The sequence below is a fragment of the Pyrus communis genome, chromosome 12 (assembly GCF_963583255.1).
Source record: "Pyrus communis chromosome 12, drPyrComm1.1, whole genome shotgun sequence".
Lineage (NCBI taxonomy): Eukaryota > Viridiplantae > Streptophyta > Magnoliopsida > Rosales > Rosaceae > Pyrus > Pyrus communis.
The window spans coordinates 6720448-6741638 of NC_084814.1; the positions used below are offsets into that span (position 1 = coordinate 6720448).

Sequence of the window (21191 nt, forward strand, 5' to 3'; positions counted from 1 at the left end):
AAGTCATATCAACATTTTATATTGATTTTTTTATAAAGACAATAAGATAAAAAACAAAGTGTGAGAAGAGGGAAAGGAAAAGGATGATAGTAAGAGACGAGAGAAACCTACTCCATCTCATCCACCCCTATAAAGTCCAAACTTCCACCTTCCAACTCCAATCTCCTTCCTTGCTTTTTGTGCTTAGATCGTAGAGGGAAGACATAGGAGGTCACTATGCCTAAATGTGACAGCCCGTCCCGAATTATTCGTACCGTAAGTGTGAAATGACGTTTTTGCCCCTAGTGGTTATTTGTCATTTGTGTGGTTGTTTTGTTGTTTGGCTGGTTGCATCTGGACCACACATTCACCTCATCCCCATCATCTTCTCCCGTGTCTCTCTCTCTGTTTCGAACCTCTCTCTCTCTCTTTTTCTTCTTTCTTCGTACGGACAAGACCCAAAACCCGTGAAAATGTTGCAGATCGAGGTGGAAAGTTATACCTTTGTGTTTATGAGGACCATACGAGTCCAACCATACCAATTTCAGGTAAAGAATCCTTCGATTTCACGTCGAACCAAGAATCTCCGAATTTGGTCACTGTTCATGCACACGTGAAATGTTGTTTTTTAGGGAATTTGAAGCTTATAGGAAGCTTAGTGAGGTCCTTAGGAAGCTCGGGGTGGTTCGTTGGAAGGATTTAGACATCGAGATCGTGAGTTGCAGGTTTGGCCGGAACATCGTGGGTTTTTCCAGCGAGTTTCCGTTGGTTTTAGGTCCTCAAAGTGGTAAGGTTTTGTTCTACTCGTTGTAAGCTTCAATTTGGTACCAATTTCATGGAATTTGGTTGAGAAATGAAGAAGATATGAAGTTTTGAAAAATTTTCCAGTTTCCGGCAACGCTGACGGCAGTGCTGACGGCAGTGCTGACGACGGCGGCTGGCGAGACTCACTAGAGAAGACAAGGGAATATTCTGTTAAGTTAACGAAATATTCTTAACGGCATCAGGTTAGTTTTAACAGAATATGCTTGCTTTTGGACGGAATATTCCCTAACGCCGTTAGGGATTCCATCCGTGTGCCAAACACGTGCCTGCGCGTCTGGCCGTGCCTTAGCCGGCGCGTGGGGGCTCGTGAGACGTCAGAAAATTATTTTAAAAATATGGGGATGTTCGTGAGGTTGAGTAGATCATGTTGGTGTATTCACACACCCCATTTGAGCATTGTATGAGAAGTTATTACCTAGTTTTGGTTATGTGCTTTAAATTAACGTTTTTATAGTTGTTTCGCATATAGGTGAGACTTATCCTGAGGACGAGCGTAGTCACTCGAGACAAGGGGATTACGACCCTTCCACATACCGGTGAGTGGGCTTTTGGTTTTCCGTATATACCTATATACTTGTGGTTTTTTCCCAGAAAATGATATGGAATGTTTATATGTTTTAAATGCCATGTATAGCGTTTGCCTATTTATTTATGCATTAGTAGTTGCATATATGTATGTTTGGTGTTGCGGACGCACAGGTAAGTGCCAGGTAAGTTATAGTTTATAATTGTGATGTAGTAGTTATGTGTTATGCATAGAGAGCTCATAACCTGCACCCCCGATGTTAGTGCTTCCGCCCAGAGTAAGGTACAGTCCTTCACGTGATGTTCACCTCCCGCACCACATGCTCATCTTAGATCCAAGTTAGGTGCACAGTCCTGTTGTACAGACCACTTTAGGTGGTTCTGACTCGTAGGTGACCCACGATTATTCGCCCAGCCTTCACTTGAGTGTATTTATTTACACCCAATCCTGTCGTACAGACCACTTTAGGTGGTTCCGACTCGTGTGCAGGTATAGTTAGCGAGTTGGGGATTTGAGCTCTAGATTCAACTGTACAAGTCACGTTAGGTGACTCCGGTTGACATGTTATTTGCATTGATTGACATTACCTGGGTTAATTACATTTTATGTAGAGGCATTCGACATGGCATATTTCTGAGCATGTCTTTGATATATGTGTATATTCTATTTTCTGGGAAACTATACAGGTTTTACGACAAAGGGTTAGAACTTTTGATAATGATATGATTTTGAAAAGCTTTGTTTTTGCTCACTCACACTTTCTGTTTTGCGCCCCTCCAGGTTCTAGTTTGGTTTGCTCTTTTGGTGGCTTACGAGGAATCCATGGCGTATCTGACAGATTATCACCAGTGTAGGACCAACTCTAGGTGTGTTTAGTTAGTGTTTGTTCCTCTGGACTGCACTAGGCTTTCTGTGTTCTGAATATTGTTTATCACCCTTACACTTGCACTTGTATGTTAACTACATTGTTTGGTAGTTTGGTTTTTATTTATTCGTATTTTTATTATTATATTTTGCTTCCGCACTGTGCACATGGTTACGTCACCCTCACGTGACAGCCAGCACGGCTTGATTTCGGTCGAGGTATGTCACTAAAGGTTAATCGCTATTTGCTATAAATATTAAAATAAGTTTGCCTATTAACAATAAGCATAATCGCTACTTAGTACTACGGTATGATGATATTCCTCTTTCCTTGTAAGTGAGAGGTCTTAGGTTCGAATCTCGTGGATGGCTAATTCGATACCAAGTTAGGTTGTCCAGTGTGAGGTTTAGCCAAACTCCTCATCCTATTGTGTAAAAATATCGTTGTACTAAAAAAACAAGGCTTAATTGTTAATATGGTCCCTGTGTTTTAGTCATTGGATCAATTTAGTCCCTCTATTTTCAATTTGACCAGGCTTAAATGTTAATATGGTCCCTATGTTTTAGTCATTGGATCAATTTAGTCCCCCTGTTTTCAATTTGACCAATTTAGTCCTTGTGTTTTTTTCTCCATTAGCCAATTAAGGATATTTCCATCTGATCTCTGCGAAAAATTCATAAATTGTTATAAACTTATTTATAAAATTATTTATTTGATTTAAAATATTTTAAAATGAAATAAAATTAAAAATTTAACGAAAAATTATTCTCCTCCCAGCTCCTCGACCTCCTCCCTAACGTCACCCCCTCTTTTTTCTATGTCACAACCTTAATAATTTTTTTTGATTAGAAGTATTATCTCTTATATGTGTTATTTCTCATTAATTTGGATTTTTTCTATGAAGAGAAAGGTAATTATATCTCTTATAATTTTTCTTATGAATTTTGTACAAGAGATTGAAAGAAATGTCCTTAATTGGCTAATAGAGATAAACACGAGAACTAAATTGGCCAAATTGAAAACACGGAAACTAAATTGACCATATGGCTATAACACAGGGACCATTTTGACATTTAAGCCAAAAAACAATAAGCATAATCAACATTTGCCCATGGTTTTTCTTCCAAACAAATATTTCTTTAGCGCCAGTTATAGTACTACACAATTTAGGCTATTTCTCTTTATTTGAAATGAAAAAATCTTAAGATTGAATTTCGTGAATGACGAGTTTGATACCAAGTTATATAATCATATCAAACTCATTATGCAGCTTCAGAAAATTTTTCAATTTGTTAGTGTGAATATATTATCATATTAAAAGAATTTTTTTTGGCAGATAAAATTAAAAAAGTACGTCTAAAAGTTGAAAAAGGCAACCTCAATGGATTGGATGGGCTGGACCACCTCCGCACCCAAAACCCTAATAAATAATGGCTCACAGCAACACTGTGCACCACCACTACAACCTCTATCCCTATGGGCTTGGAGCCATGGGCCTCTCAATTTTAATAAAATATAATTTATAAATATATTTTTACTTGCTTGTCTTCAATAAAAATTAAACCTACCGCAGAAAATTCAACCCCCAAACCTTCCTTCTCTCTTTCATACGTCACTTTGACTTGCACCTATTCTACCTTATACGTTATATGGAGGCACGTTCTATGCCCTCCCACTTCTCGTGTCCTCCCGTGCCCTCCTGTTTGTATGGTCACGGTTAAGTAACGTCAACATTTTGTATCACTATTCATTTTTGTCTTATTATCTCTATAAATAAATAAATATATATATATATATATATATATATATATAAAATGTTGACTTGATTTAACTGTGACCATACAAAACAGGAGGGCACAGGAAGTGGGAGGGTAGAGAATCTGCCTCCACATTATATTCATGTTAAAAACGAAGCGCACTAGAATATGCACTCTTAACAATTACAAACTTTTGTTTGGACACAATTCTCCCTATGTTATTAGTTCATATTTTATAATAAAAAAAATGGTGAATTTATATGTCATGATATAATATAAGGAAAACTAATGAAAATGTCTTGAAAACTTTGAGTTTTAATGATAAGGACAAAATAAAGGGTAAAGTGAATAGTACCAAGATTGACTTTTTAGTGTAAAAATGTGATTTTTTGTTAAAGTAATCAGTACCGTGGGCTTTTCGTTAAAACTCCCTATAATACATATACAAACACACACACATTACAAAGGAACTCATGCAACAAAATTGCTATCACGCTGAATACATACTTAGCTGTGTCAAAACAAAAGTTCTCTAAGATCCCAAAATTTGTGTGTGAAAATCAAATGCGACACCTCAGGTTAGGCATGGGAAACGGGTCATGTTTGCCGTGTTTCGTGTTGTTTTTGTGCAACACCTATTATATTAACGGATCGTGTCGTGTCACACTCGTTATCTTAACGAGGTCTTTAACAGGTAGAGTCACTTTACCCAATAGGTAAAATAACCCAACCCGTTTATGACCTGTTAAGAAATTTTTTTTTTTTTTCTTAAATTTGCACATACCATATTGCCACATAAATATTACTTCAAAACATGAAAACACATTTGTCATTAAGTACTACATCTACACTCCAAAATAAGAGCCCAATAAAAAATCACCAATACACTACTAATCTGCTAAAAAATCTCAAATATGCAAGGATATGCAAAATCAATAAGTTTTTCTTTTCAAGGTAGTAAAGCCTTTCTCAGAAGTTAAAACCTTGCCAATGAAACTCAAAACTTGCATGTTATTTCTTTTACAAAATCCTTCAATTTTCATCGATTATCATGGGGAAATTGTACTGGAACTTAGGCTTGATCTATTGCCTTTAAGAGTTATGTTGATGATGTTTTCAATAAGGTTTTCCATATTAGAACTCTCTTTCGCATAAACTAAGTATAGAAAATGTGACAACCCGTCCCTAGTTCTACGATTTTATAAATTTTAAAAGAATGAATTTATGCCCAATGCCCTAGAGGTGAAGGTTTTGACTTTCTTTGACCAACATGTAGAGAAATGTATGAATTATTCACTTAGCGCATTTGTGTAGTACTCGTTGGTACGAACGCATAGGCGTAAGCCGTTTGCGAGTCCGGATTATATCGGTATAGTTACGGACGTTTGAAGTTGTAAAACCATAGATTGTGGGAATTATTTAATTTCCACATGTGGGTTAAAGGTTAAATTAGTTCAAATAAAGGGGACCAATCAGATTTTTAGAGAGAGGAAAAGGACTTTAGGAAGGGAGAAAGAAGCTGAAACTTTCCCCCCATTTCGTCAACCCGTGCACCACTAACCCGGTTTCGACCCGAGTGAATGCCGGCCAATTCCACCATTTTTTCAAGCGAGTTTCATCCATCCTTCACCTGTAACTTCTTGCACCACCTTCTATCTACCATTTATGCCCAAAAATCAAGGGTTTTAAGGCCCATTTCGAGTATAACTCCACCGGAGAACCCGGGGGTTCTCGTTGGCGTTTCGTCATTCCGGTGAGTATCACCATTCACCATCACCCTTAATCAACTCTCCTTGGACCTAGGAACAAGACCTAATCAGTTGTAAGGGTGTTGGAACATCGAGGAAGTCGAATCGAAGAACACCCATCTTAGGTTTTCCAGCGGGTTTGAGTGAATTTGTGGCTTTTCCCAGCCAAATTGGACTTGGCCACATGCGACATTGGTTCGTGATGTCTCGATATGCATGCTAGGGAGTCGTAGCGCATACCTCAGGTGAGTGGGTCTTTTCCTTTCTATCGTGTGTGTGTGTGTGTGTGTGTGTGTGTGTGTGTGTATATAATTCCACAAACGTTTGTAAATTGATTATTGCTTATGCTTACTGTGAATGCTTTGAAGTACTAATGTGAACTACGAATGGCTTGATCATTGTTTAGGGTACGTAGGCAGTCTAACGAGACGTTAGATGCAGCCATACAAGTAGTGAGATTAAATAATTGAGACAATAGCCTTGTTTAGGGAATTGAGTAATGTGAGGGACATTGGTGAAAAATGTGAGATTTAACCTTATGATTTGGTGATTAAATGTTGGTCATAAATCAATGTGTGAAGAATCAAGAATTTGAAGTAAGGAAACGTAAATAATGATAGTTAATTAAACTAGTGTCTAGTTGGGCTTATCACAGATAATTATTCCCGAAAATAAATAGTTCAGGAGTAGGGCGTTACGGCTTATGCATTTTTACGCCATATTATATATATATATATATATATATATATATTTACACACACACATATACATATATGTATATGTATATAATTGAAAATGCGATGTCATGGTTGAGTATTAGATTGCATAATGGTATATCCATATGTATATTACCTGTACATAATTATTGTGAATGCTTTGAAGTGCAAAGGTGAACGTAGGACACCCAGGTAAGTTCAGGTTAGTTTATAATATTAGTTGAAATGATGGAGTTATGGCATGACTACATGTATGTTTTAGGCAACTCTGACCTTGTCGTACATGTTCCAATGATAGGCAACTCCGACACTATCGTACAAGTTGCCCATGAGTCATATATGTTACAATAGATACAGTTAGAGCTCATAAACTTGCACCCCGGTGTTAGTGCTCCCGCCCGTGGCCAGGGCACAGTCTTTCATGTGATATTCACATCTCGCACCTTACGCTCACCTTGGATCCAAGGTAGGTCCACAGTCCTGTCATACAGACCACTATAGGTGGTTCCGACTTGTAGGTGACCCGCGATTATTCGCACAGTCTTCACGTGATCATAGCACTGAGCGTACTTATTTACACCCAGTCATGTCGTACAGACCACTAGAGGTGGTTCCGACCTGTGTGCAGGGATATGTGATGAGTTATGGGTTCAGCCATATAGTCCACAAGAGGTGGATCCGGCTGACATATTACTTTTAATGGATAAGTCGTAAAGGTCACTATAGGTGACTCCAACTTATGTGCTAGCATTGATTGATGAGATATGGATAAGTCGTACATGTCACTATAGGTGACTTCGACTTATGTGTTAGCATTGGTTGATGAGATATGGATAAGTCGTATAGGTCACTATAGGTGACTCCAACTTATGTGCTAGCATTGGTTGATGAGATATGGGTGCAGTCGTACAGGTCACCATAGGTGATTCCGGCTTGCATGCTAGTATGGGTTATTAAGCACATGATTATTTATATTGCTAATGAGATGCTGAGTAGTGGTATACTTCTGGATTTACTATTAGTATACATTTGATTTCATACTTCTACGTAGTATGGTTTTCTGGAAACTATACAGGTTTTACGGCAAGGGGTTACTACCTTTGATAATTGAAATGATTTTGAAAATCTTTGTTTGGCCACTCACACTTTTTATTTTGCACCCCTCCAAGTTCTAGTAGCAAAGTTCCGTATCGGCGAGGACTTGTGGCACTCCCAGTTCAGGTGGCTCCTTATGATGGTATAATTATTATCTTACCTCACTGTACTTTTCTTATACTCTGTATCACGTGTGAAATGGATCCATACCCGCTCACCACGCACTTGTGTATATAGGCACTTTTAGTTTTAAATTTATTCACATTTTACACATGATCACATTCTATGGATTCGTTACCTTCCAGGTATGGGCCAGTACAGCTCGATTCGGAGTTCTAGAGGACATTCCAGGTCGGGGTGTGTTAGAAAAACCAAATATTATAAACCATTCCAAATTCCAATTATGAGAAGTTTACTAAAATAATTATGAAAAGAAATAAAACAATAGTACTATACCATATAAAAATATATTACCTCCTTTCCAAATTTCTAAATTTAATTGAATATATATATAATTATGTGTATATATATATATATATACGTATAATTATTATAGTATATAATATAATACATGTAATTATATATATATGATTATTTATAAATATATATAATTATTATAGTATTTTCAGGGGTATAAAATTATTAAATTAATATTTTGCTTATCGTGTATCGAGTTACCCACGTATATACATAGACCAACCTGTTATCTTAATAGGTGTTTATCGGGTTATTCGATAACGATCCGATTCGTTATCGTGTCAACCCAATAACCTGTTAATTTTATGTCGTTTCGTATTGGATTAACGAATCGTGTCAAAAGTTATCAGGCCTACCTCAAGTGCTTCAATAATTGTTTTAATAATTCCTTATGCGGCAATTCTCCAATTTTTGTATTTATTCATGCCAGGCGCTCCTTAAAAGTTGTGGCTCGTGGACTAGCCAAAATGACCTTTTATTATGATTTTGAATACTTTATGTTTGATCAACTACCAAATATTATCCGAAATTACTTGATGATTGTACCGTTTCACAGTATCAATAAAACTATTGTTTCGCTAAAAAACTTATGTTGTTCTAAACTTTGTTATTTACCAAATAGATCTAATATCTCTCACTTACGTTACTAGGATGTGAATCCAACTTATGAAACAAGAAAATTTATGTTCTAAAATTGTATAACATTAATTTATTATAATGGTGGTGATCTTAACATCACATAGCTTTTCCTTAAATGAATTAAAGATTTGTGAAAAATTTAGGTTCAACGAGACTTATCTAATGACAATGACTATGGGTGTAAAAGCTTTCCACAGTAGGTTAGAAAAAGTGTGATACCAATCATATAGGAATCGCTCCTACAATTGGGCTGAAAATTTTAATTATGATATCAATATTGTATCAAGTTCAAATTATCTGATTTTTATATATATGGGTTAATAATTGGGTGCCACTTGTCATTAAGATGCTCACATAAAAATTAAAAATTAATTTTCTTTTTTTTAAATTTTTTAAAACAACTTTTCTCTTCCCCCTCCCTCTTCAACTCTTGATCCCTCACACTCCTCCATCTTCACCTTCCCAACCCACCTCCTCCCTCTCCTCCACCCTCTTCACCTCCCCTCTCTTTTATGTCCCCAGATTAACCTGCACCTAACCCTAATCCCTAAAATTTTATTAGCTTGAATTTTATCCCTAATTTTGGGCATTCCTTGGATTGAGTTTTCACGGAAGGAATCGATTTTGGCAAAGTCGACGAGGACGTTGGAGATGTTGATGAAGTGGGAGTTCTGGGCGTTGAAATGGGTGAGACAAGTGGCGGCGAATTCGCCAGGCAGCTTGTTGTTGAACATGACAACTCCTACACCAGTGCCATAGGCGATAAGGTCACAGGTCTTGAGGGAATTAGAAGAGGACAAAAAGACACGGCTGAGTTGGGAGACCAAGGCGTCTTTGAGAAAGCAGTCGAAGGAGTCGCGCATCCTGGGACTTCTTTGACGATGAGCTGCGAGTGACGGCGTGTTGCGAGGAGATGAGGTGTTGCATACGAGAGGAGAGGAGGCATCTTGGGATTGGGTTTTTTTGGGATGTAGGGTTTTGGCCGCATCTCTGTTCATTTTAAATTTTTAAACTTTTAAATTTCCACATGGACCTTTAATGGGACGTGGCATCTAGTCATGTCGACATAGACGTCACATCATCAATTAACGGCCGACTTAACAGTCAACTTAATAGATGTATGAGGCTGTTCCAAAATTAAGACTTGAGGTCTAACTCTAAGATGAAAAAAAAAAAACTTATGTATCAAATGTTGAAAACCACAAAATTTAAAAAACTAATGAAAAAGATTTGAAAACTTTAAGTTTTAATGATAAGGACAAAATAAAGCGTAAAGTGAATAGTACCAAGATTGAAAGTGTAAAAATTTAGTTTTTTATTAAAGTAAACAGTACCGCGGATTTTTCGTTAAAACTCTCTTGAAATTAACCCTCTATATATATATATATTTATTTATTTATTGCACTTACACAACCTGCCGTAGATTGACCTAACGTGCACCACTTTAAAATGGAGAGAAATGTACACTCAAACCAATGTGAATGTGACATAATTAACTGGAAAGTGATTGCACTGCAGCAGGACAGCGCGTTAGCATTAGCTAAAACTAACCATCTTTATTATTTATGTCTGACAAAAGCTTATAGCCTTCCAATATTAAAGTCTTAATCACACATGTAGGCCCCATTAATTAATTAAATAATAGAAGCAAATAAAATAACTATGTACTAATTGGAAAACCTTGGAAGAATGACAAAATCCTCAGACACAGACACCTCATTCTTTAAGCCAAATGGAGATAAATAAACGGCTAATTAATTAAAAAGCTTTAAATCTGTAGGGTATTGTCGAGGTTGTTCGCAGGTATTTTTATAGGAGTTCGTTTTCAAAGAAACCGACGTTATCCATTTTTAATTTGCCTTTTAATTATTGTAACAAAGAAAATTTGATTAATCTTTGTCGTTGTCCACACTGGGGCATGTTCGCCTCAAATATTTTCAGTTCAATTCTTTTAGTTTATTGTGCATGTATTAATTTTCTTTTAGTTTATTAATATAGGTTTAACATAATAATATCATTGCTACTTGACAATATTACTTTTCACTTGTAAGAGAGATGTCATCGGTTCAATTCTCGGTAAAGACAAATTTGAATCACATTATTACTAATTCATTATAACGCTAAGCCTAACCCCCTCCATTTTAGTGTAGATAATTTTTTTTTGTTTTGTTAAAAAAAAACATAATTATATCATTTGGTTAGTAAGTTTTGACCGAATTAGAACTTTCATGAGGAATGTCATCGCTAAAATTGCATAATGTATATGGATCAATGATCTTTTTAAATAACACAGTTCAAATTTTCATCTAAAGTAAAATATTTGAAGAAACAAACAGGGAACGAAAGTTCTAACAGAATTAATATACAAGATTCTAAAGCTCTAATCCGACTAAATTCAAATACCACTGCTCTAATTTTTTTTTTTTTTTTTCCTTCTAAATAATATAAAATTGCGGATTAAACAAAAGCCTTAAAAAAACAGAACTGCTTAGGGTGAGTAATGTAATCAAGTGGGTGCTTCAATCAAACATGGCCCATGTGGCTTGATGAGTAGGTGTCCCAAAAAAATAATCAGAAAAAATGGAAAAACTCAGTAGGCTATGAGAGGCTACGAGACAGGGAACTGTGTATAATAATAGCATAAGGAATTGTAACTTAAAAAAAAGTCCTAAAAAAGAAGAAAATAAAAACAAAAATTAAAAAAATAAAAGAGGAAAAAAGAAACGTTGCTTTTTAAGGAGGGAGGAGAATGACGCGTTACGTGTTTGGTGCATTACATACAAAAATAATGCAAGACATGAAACATGGTTTGACAAAATTCAATCCATCCATATTATTCGCCTGCCCTTATCATTGTTAAACACATCATAAACTAATGCTGTTTTAAACTCAAATGTGTGCTTCAAAGAGAGGGCTATTCAAACTTGGATACAAAGGGTGAAACACGTTATTCTATCCAACTCGGCTAAATCCAGTTACCTTTATGTATTTAATTAGCCTGACCAATAAAACTCTGCCCAATCAAATCTAGCGTCAGGTTGGGCCTAGCATCTAGAGGCTAGACGGGTGATTAAGCAAATTTAAATAAATTTATTATATATTGTATAAATAAATATCTATTTATATTTAAAAACACATAATTATATTGGATCATAAATTACAAAATAAAATAACACATAAATTATAAAGTATTTAAACATGAAAAACATGCATATAATGAGTGAACATCCAAATATTCAATAAGTCTCTTACATTTTATTGAAAAATTAAAATGCAAAATAAAAATTATCAATTTTCTGTCTAAGTAAGCGTCGCGACCTAAGCGGGTGCCTAGGTAGATGCCAGACACCTAACACCTATGTTTTTTAATGCATAGGGACTAATTCTAATGGTAGCCAGTCACCTAACACCTATGCAGGGCCTAGACAATGCTAGGCGGGGATCTTAAGACAAGTGTTAATAAGGACTAACGGATAGTTGGAAACATTTTTGGAGGTCACGAGTTTAAATCTCATAGACGAGAGTTGTCAACAGAACAAATAGGACCGTCTAACGGGAAACGAGAGAGTTCTAACCTTGACACAATAATGTGATGGAGAAAATAAGCCTCGTACCTGAAACATTGCTTGTTTTTTAGAATTGAGGAACTATTTATACATGGAAGTCCCTTAAACCCTACAAGAAGCATGTGATCAAATGGGCAACTAACCAACCCTACAATTTTATGTTATAATTAAGTACTTAGAAGAAGGACCACATAGAGACATATTAGTATATCACTGGAGTTCTAGACTCCTAATGACCGAAGCACGACAAACCCGAGGAGCAAGCTTTTGATCTCAACCAACTAGGTTAGTTCCAAAATTGCGTTAAATTGCTTCTAGTGACCGGGAATTTGATGGGATCCCTTTAATCCTAGTTACAGCAAGAGGGGCAACAAATACTTCATTAGGATGCTACTAACTGCTAAGCGGAATCACAGAGAACTTACAGAAGCAAAAGAGCGAAAGAAACCCCATGCTAAAAGAATGATAACAAGGTGTTGCTAAGCGGAATCACAGAGAACTACAGGAGCAAAAGGGCGAAAGAAACCCCATGCTAAAAGAATTGTCATGCATGAGATATATATTTTCAACATGATGCACACAAATAGGAAATTATAAATCGAACTGGCAAGCACATGAACTGCTATCTATAAAACCCAGCAGAGAGAATAGTATTCCGGCAATCAATCTCTATGCAAGCGAACTTAATACAGCAAATAAATGAACTACTGTCTATAAAATCCATAGAATTGACAAAGCTGTAATAAGTTATCTAGAAACCCGGGAGACGGATTAAAATCCGGCAAGTTCTTTTCCATTTCTAGATCATTCGTTGTCAAGTACACAACATATCATCACCCTCTTAAACAGAAGAAAATGCAGCTTCCCTCTTAAAACATTGAAGTACCATAGCAGCAATATTCATGTCCAAAATAAATAACAATCTACTAGGCTTGCCTGTTAGATGATTTGTTCTACCGAGAATACTAGTCCGTCTGACTAGATATACAATAAGCAAAGGGGACTCACAAACACGACAATTCATAAGGATTAAGTCATAACAGAGGTGCCAATAACATAGTTCAATATTTATTGACATATTATCAGAGTAGAGTAAGCTGGAACCTCTGCGATAAATTGTGAGGGGCCAAAAACCAACCTCCCCTGCTTGTCAAAATGCTGCTCCTGCTCCTCAGCACCTCCAAGCTGAAGCGGAGATGAGCTCTCGACGCTGCCAGCATAGAACAAGTGACTCTTGACGCTTCTCGACATGGAATCCCCTTGCTGGATTCCTCTTCACCACACATTCAGCCTGAGTTTCAGTGAAGTTACTGAAGGGTACAGGAGTGAAACCGGCGGAGGCAAAGAGTGTTTTCCAAAGGGGCATCTTGTCTGGGGTTCGGAGACGCCCCAGAACAGTGCTCTCAATCTTGGGCTGAAGGAGGAACCTCTCAATCTTGTTCACAGCATCGGAAGTCACATTAACAGCATCAAGTGATTCCAAAAGGTGTATGTACGACTGGAGGGCCTGCAGAATGTGCTGTGGGAATGGGAGGTCACTTCTATCACACCCTCTATCCAAAGATACCACAATTTTGGGAGATAGCTGCTTCACAAAGCGAAGGACATTAGGCAAAGCAGCTGGTTGATTCGAAGTAGACCAAATGGGGAAATTCACAGCAACTGCCTCATTATCGTTGGCTCGAAAAATGGGCAGGGAGTATGAGTTTTGGTCCAGAGAATCAATGTTAACCACTTCAAGATCAAAGCTTATACCAATCTCATTAGCGAATTGTGTCAAATTATCACGCATAAGCCTGAGTTCAACCGGGTGGTGAGTCGAAGGTGAAGCAAAGGCAGTGATTCTGAGTGAAGGGGCAGAAGCACCCCTATTCCTGATAGGAAGCTCCTGCATAAAGGAAGCCCAATGAGCACCAAAACCAATATCGAAATCAACAATGTGAATCTGATCAGCGTCGGAGAGGGCCTCGAGGAGGGCCTGGTTGCAAGTGAAATTGACAAACTGAAGGAGCGGAGAAACTTCGGAGAAGACTTTGTAAGCCCCCATTTTGAAGATGATATCAAATGGGGTCGGAGTTCTCGGTGGTGGAGAGGTGGCAGGATTGTTCATGAGGAGGAGGAGTTGCAAAGCCTCCTTGAAATAGAAAGCAGCCCTCTGAAGGGGCTTTCCAACAGGGGAAAGCTGGTGATTGAGCCGCGCCAATATCCCTTGCGCGTGTGAAAAGTTCCCAGTCCCTACCAGCTCTGCGGCCTTATAGAGCTGGTCGAGCAAAGTATGCTGAAGCTGTTGTTGCTGCTGGTGGTGAGCCATTTCTTCACCATTTCCCAGCACAACCTTCTGTTTCGGCACCATTAACGGCTTCTGCTGAATGCGATGCTGCTGAGGCAGAAACTGCATCCCTTGAGCAAACCCGAATTGCTGCTGCTGCTGCTGTTTTCTCATAAAAAACTCTTGCCCTGGATCATAAAACTGACCCTTTTGGATCTGATGAGTACTCGGGTCCACATTTGTGCCTGAGTTGTGGCGTTTGGGCTGGGACTGAAGCAGGTGGTGCTGTTCTTGCTGGGCATACGCCAGTGGCATGAAAAAGTTCGGATTCTGAGCCACCTGAGGCTGCTGATTCTGGTTGCTCATGAACAGCTGGGGGTTCAGAATCTGCGGCTTCTCGTCCGGGCTTAATTGCTGCTGCCCGTAAACCGCAGGCAAAGATACCGGCAGAGCCAAAGTGTTAGACGAATTCGAGAAAATGGGGTTTTGAATGTTGCAATTGACACTGTTGCTGCCGCCATTGTTGTGCATCGACTCAACATTTGAAACCTTGTAATTTAGCAACCCAAAAGACCCAGAACCCGGAGGAACAAAACCCAGCTTCCCATTGCTGCCTTTGTTACTGCCGTTCCCAAAACCCGAACCGCCGAACCCGAAATTCGGGTCCGAAACGCCGCCGTTTCCAATTAGGTCGAAATTAGGGCCCTGATCGACGACTCCCAACCCGGCATTGCCGTCGAAATCAAGGGGGCTGTGGTGGTGGTGGTGGTGGTTGTTCCCGCTCTGCAAGAGCTGCTTGAGCCCAAACGACGTGTCGTCCACATCCCCGGCGATCCACCTCAGAGACTGGTCGTGACCCGGAGACGCCGCCGTTTCGGAGAGCATGGTCTCCCAATCGTCCAACCCGCCAAGCCCAAGGCCGCATCTCTGGACTCCTCCTGCCGATCCGGTCACGGCCTCCAAACCCCCACTCGGAATCGACTGGAGCTCGCAGGCCCACTCATCTTTCGACGACGTTGGTCCCACCGCAGGCGGGGTCTCAGCTGCCAGCGGCGTCGATTTGTCGCCGCCACCGCCGCCGTTGTTGAAAGAGGAAGAGAGAGTGGAAGCCGAAGTGGGTGGGCTCGGGCTTCTTCTCATATGAAGAACCGAATTGGGCTCACTGGTCGGAAAGCTGTGGTGGTGGTGGTTGAAAAATCCGCCGTCTTTGTACTTGCTGCAGCTGCTGTCTGTGAAAATCGCCGGCAAACTTGCAGTTGCTATTTCGATGACCCCCTTCCCCTGCTGGAACTGAAAGGGCATCCCTCTCGTAAATTGCACAAATTACGCAGCAAAAAAAAGCTCAAATCTTTGCAAAAATGGCGTCTTCTTTCCAGATTTGTGCAGAAAAATCTCTTTTCAGCTCAAACAAAACAAACCCATTTCGTAAAAATTCATAAAATCAGCTCTTTCTTTTCCATCACTGGGAAAGTTGCCTGTTTTCCTGCTCAGTTCCATCATATCTTCCTTTACCATTTGCCACACACAGCTCCATTTCAATACTCTCTCTCTCTCTCTAACTTTCTCTCTCTACTTTTTTTTCTCTATCTAGAATTTGCAATTGTTAATATTGGTGGTGGAGGTGGTGTTGTTTATTCTGATCTCTTCTTCTATCCTTGTGTCGCAGCAGAGAGTACTCTGTACCCTTCCCTGTTCTGCCATGGATGCGTGCATCATAAAAAAGGTAATAAAGTGTGCTCTCCCTCCTCACCATCCTCTCTCTCTAGTCCCTATCTCTCTCTCTCTCTCTCTACAATTTTTTAATTTTTTTCTCATTTTATTATTATTCCCCTCTCTCTCTCTCTCTCTCTCTCTCTCATATTGCTTGCTGGGTTTTTTCTGTCACTTTCGCAATAGTGGTCACGGTGTTGTCTTTACCAAATTTTACAATGGTAAAAATGGGCGCCTGTGCTTTTTGATAGTAGGAGCACTCCCTCCCTCCTCAGATATTAAGATTACATTTATAGGCCATGTCAGATCCTGTCTTGCGTAATTGCCTTTGCATAGATACAGGACAACTATTCATGTTCAAACTCCAATCTATCTATTCTTGTTTCCTTTCGCATATTGATTTAGGTATAGTATGGGGTTGAGGCGGTTTTAAAAAAAATTGGTATGAAAAAAAGTTGAAAGAGTTTTTGGTGTTTGGTAAACATCTCAAAATTAGCTTTTTTTTCAAAGTTCCAAATGAAAAAAAGTTAAAAAGTGGAAGCTGCCAATATTGCCCTCCTTTCTCCTTTCTTATTTCTCCCAACTCGGCAACTCCACGCTGAGCCACCACATCGTCTCGCTGACTTCCTCCACCTATGGCCTCCTCACTCTCGACCCGTCGCCGCCTGCACCCACCACTCCGTTTACATTCCCTTCTCGATTCACTTTCAGGTCCAATTTCCCGAGTCCCTTGTCCCAGCCCAAATCTCTAGAGTCCGAACCCAGGTCACTATTGTCCTACCCCAGACCGCTGTCTTCCGACCCAGAAGTCATTAACTCATGGGAGCTTATGGACGGGCTTGATGTCGACAGCTTTAGATTATCACCGCTTCCGCCGCCCAAACCCTTCGTTTTCTTAGACCCAAAAACCCCCTGATAGAGAAAACTCCAACCTGAATCGCGCAATTCTTAAATCTTCATATGAAAGCGTCTTCCGGGTGAATAACAAGAAGGACCCACTTGACCAATTCGAGAAAATATGCCCACCGGGCAGAGAAAACAAAGTCATTGTCTACACGATGCTACGAGGAGTGCGGCGGACTTTTGAGGAGTGCAACGCGGTCCGGGCAGAGATAGAAGGCCTCAGGGTGACGATTGTCAAGCATGACGTGTCAATGGATCTTGGGTTCAGAGAAGAGTTGAGTGACTTGATGAAGGGGAAAGGGAAGGAGGCGGCGGTGCCGCCGCGGGTGTTTGTGAATAGGAGATATATAGACGGCTCTGAGGAGGTGCTGAAGATTTTGGAGGAGGGTTTGTTGGGTGAGATTCTTGTTAGGTGTCCAAAGAAAAAAGCTGGGTTTGTGTGTGAAGGGTGTGGGGAGGCAAGGTTATTACCAAACACTATCATACTGCTACTTTTTCCAAAATCACTTTTACAAAAAAAGTTTACCAAACACTGCTGTTTTATTTTACAGCTGCTTATTCTCACAGCACAGCAGAAGCAACTTTTTTTCAAAGCACATCAATACCAAACCAGCCCTTAGATCTTCAAATCATAAAAATAACTATGCTTCTATCGGGCAATGAATTAAGAGTAAATCGTAGCAATGGTCCTTCAACTTTAATCAAATTGAAGCAATGGTCCCTCAACTAAAAATCCATTAACATTGGTCCCTCAACTCATCAAAATGTGTAGTTATGGTCATTTTCATCAACTTCGTTAGAATTTTGTCAAAATAAGTTATATTGGAAGGACCATTGTTACAATTGGGGTCCCTCAACTCATCAAAACATGTAGCTATGGTCTTTTTCGTCAACTTTGTTAGAATTTTGTCAAAATGAGTTATGTTGGAAGGACCATTGCTCTAATTGGGTTAAAGTTGAGAGACTATTTCTCTAGTTGGATTAAAGTTGACAGACCAATGATAATGAATTTTTAGTTGAGGGACTATAGCTACACGTTTTGATGAGTTAAGGGACCAATGGTAATGGATTTTTAGTTGAGGGACCATTGCTCTAATTGAGTTAAAGTTAATGGACCATTGCTACAATTTACTCATGAATTAATGCAAACCAGTCTCATAACTTTCTATTTTATTTTAAGGAAAAGTAAATTTATCTAAGAAAGAAATCTCTAATACAACCATTCTCAGTACAATCAAACAGAAAAATATAGAAATGGTGGTGGTGAGAAAATTTGTCTCGCGAAAGATATGTGACCAAGCAATAAAAGGAAAAAAAAAACTGGCAAGAAACCTGATGTCGTCAATGATTGTCCTCAGCCGCCAAGGTGTACTACACTTGTTCAAAATGGCATCAATGTAAGCTTGGAATATCTTTCAACACACGTCCTTACAACTTTTGACCTTTGCATATCTTAAAGCATCACAAAGAGCAAGAGCTTCAACAACAGAAATTGTACCTTCTCCCAGATTGCGAGTAGCCAGCCACAATAGGTGAACTGTTAGCATCTCTTATGACAAAACCAGCAACAGCTTTAGGAACCACCACCGAGCCATAAAAATTAATTTTGAGTTTAGGTTCATAAGGTGGCCTCCACTTGATAGTTTGAGATGAATCATGAACATGAGTTGCATTCTAGATATGAATTAATCTTAAATTTTTATTGATGAGGTGATATTGCCTGCCAACTACATTAGCAACCATAGGGACCCTAGCATGATTGGCCTTGCAATCACAAAAAACAAGATTATTTCTATCATTCCACACTTGCCAACAAATTCGAAGAGATTTACTTAGATCAGAAAGTTCAAATTCATAATTCGCATTTAGTTGGGATAGCCAAGAAATCAAATTTGAACTCGCATTCACAAGTGTTGGACCATTGGAGATCCACCAAACATCCTAAAGAAGCTGCAATTGACAAAGAGATGTTGTTGATCTTCTTCATCATTATTACAAAAAAGGCAAACAAGGGTAGTATTCGGAAAGAATCTAAGCAATCTTTTTCATCTCATAACTTCTTGAAAAAAAAAAAAAACAATCTAATTATCTTTCTTTTAAGTTGTTAAATCCTGTCCCTAAATTTCACTATTTAAATTTTATATTTAGTAGTTTCGACGCGTTTATATTTACTGTGTAGAATTTTTTTAAAAATTTGTAAAAAGACTATAATACCCCTCTGAGGCTAAACATAATTCTACATGGACGTATTTGATCCATTCATGTATTTTTTCATATTTCTTGGCATATTTGGATAGTACGTGTTGGTATGAACATGTGAGCATAAGCGGAACGTAATTTGGAATTAGAACGAAGATTTTATGAAACGCAAATACGAAGGTATTTGAGTAATCTTACCCTTTAATTGGACACATTTTTATTTGTCTTTTTATAACCTTATTATGTATGTCGTGTGGGCCCACCCCTCCATAATTCTAGAACTTTCTTCCTTTTTTCTCTCTTCCGAATTCTTTCATCTCTCTCGCCTTCTCTTCTTTGTCCCATGAAACCACACCACATCACCTTCAAATATTGTCGAGTTAATCACCAAACAAGCATCACAGCAGCCTTCCTTTCTTCATAAGCTCGAAGATGAGCTTTGGATCACAAGACAAGGGATTAACGTCCTGAAGCTTTATAACAAGTCGTCTCTTTCTCATTGAATTTCAAACCATTTCCAGTGATCTTTTGGACTCCAAACAGATAAAATCATTTTCTACTCTCCTATAGCTTCATTTTGGTATATGGATCGTGAAATTTGGTGGAGAAATGAGTAGGATTTGGACTTTGAAAATCTTCTAGAAATCTGGCGAGTTTCCCTAGATCTCAGTGACTATGACGACGGAGGGCGACGGACCACGACAACGACCAAAGAGTGATAGAAGACACGGTAATATTCCTTAGCTCTCAGAATTTTCAGTTAATGAGATAAGGTATATATCTTGAGGTTTCGTTAGTTTTAATTGAATATTTCGACCGATCTTAAGCGCGCAGCAGTATTTCAGTGCCTAAAACCCAAAATGTTGCCCTGTATCCATTTTGGGCATCCATTTAGCAAAATTCCATTGTTTTAACGTCGTTTTATGGTTGACTGCCACTTAAGCTTGCAATTGGCAGAGATCCAACCGTCGAATCAAAACAAAATTTTAATATGCTGTTTTACAAGCATAGTGAGACCTTAAGGAAGTTACGGATTAGAAATCCGATGTGTGGATCGTCCAAATTGAGTTATGTAGGGTTGTTTACCCTACCTTTGACAATTGACCGACTGTTGACTTTTGGTCAACGTGTCCCGAATCCATCTAGATTGTCTCAAAGGACGTGTACAACGTAAAATTATGTGTTTTATTGATAAAATTCAGAGATAGAACCTGTGATTTGTTTTAGGCGACGAACATATGTGATGCCTCGTTCTTTGTGCTAGGAGTTATAGCACGGACTCCAGGTGAGTAACTTTAATATATGTGATATCAGTAATACCCATGAAATCCCCATGCTAGTATACTTAGGGGATATTGCATTAATTTATACATGTGTTTTATATTAAATTGTTACTTTTAAATTCTACCATATATCTATTTTATGAAATGCGATTTGAAATGAATATTTGAAATGTTTGTGAAATGTGAGGACTAGTAGAGGACCATTAACCCATTGTCATGGGGAATTTTTGCATCGAACTTGTGCCATGTCTTGTCTCATTGAGCTATTGTTAACTGAGTTCCTTGAATTCGGGGTTTCATTGAGTTGTCCAAAATCGGGTTCCGCTAAGGTTCCGTTGAGTGGTCTAGAATTGTATCCTGTTCAAATTCCATTGAGTGGTCTAATCCCTTATACTCCGCGATTCTATTGAGTGGTCCAGAATCGTATCCTATTCGGTTCCTTGAGTGGTCCCAAACCTATTTTTTGTTGGATTTCGTTGAGTGGTCCAAAATCGCATTCCTTGTCTTGATTAGTTCGTTGATTTCTTTGAATTGGTATAGAATGTGAAAGCTTGGGTGATGTAGGCTTCAGCCAAATTATGTCACACTAGGTCTAGTTTTCAACATATTTATGAATGATATACTTGAAAACCTT

The 21191-nt window shown here is 38.6% G+C and overlaps 1 protein-coding gene and 1 pseudogene across 1 annotated transcript; one reads left to right on the plus strand and one right to left on the minus strand.

Annotated features, from left to right (window-relative positions):
• Nucleotides 1-13194: 13194 nt before the first annotated feature.
• On the minus strand, nt 13195-16270 carry LOC137710320 (scarecrow-like protein 22). The gene has a single exon (XM_068449255.1). The coding sequence runs from the start codon at nt 15762-15764 to the stop codon at nt 13365-13367; it is 2400 nt and encodes a 799-aa protein (XP_068305356.1). The 5' UTR covers nt 15765-16270; the 3' UTR covers nt 13195-13364.
• Nucleotides 16271-16471: 201 nt separating this feature from the next.
• On the plus strand, nt 16472-17695 carry LOC137709972 (uncharacterized protein At5g39865-like; annotated as a pseudogene).
• The last annotated feature ends 3496 nt before the right edge of the window (nt 17696-21191 follow it).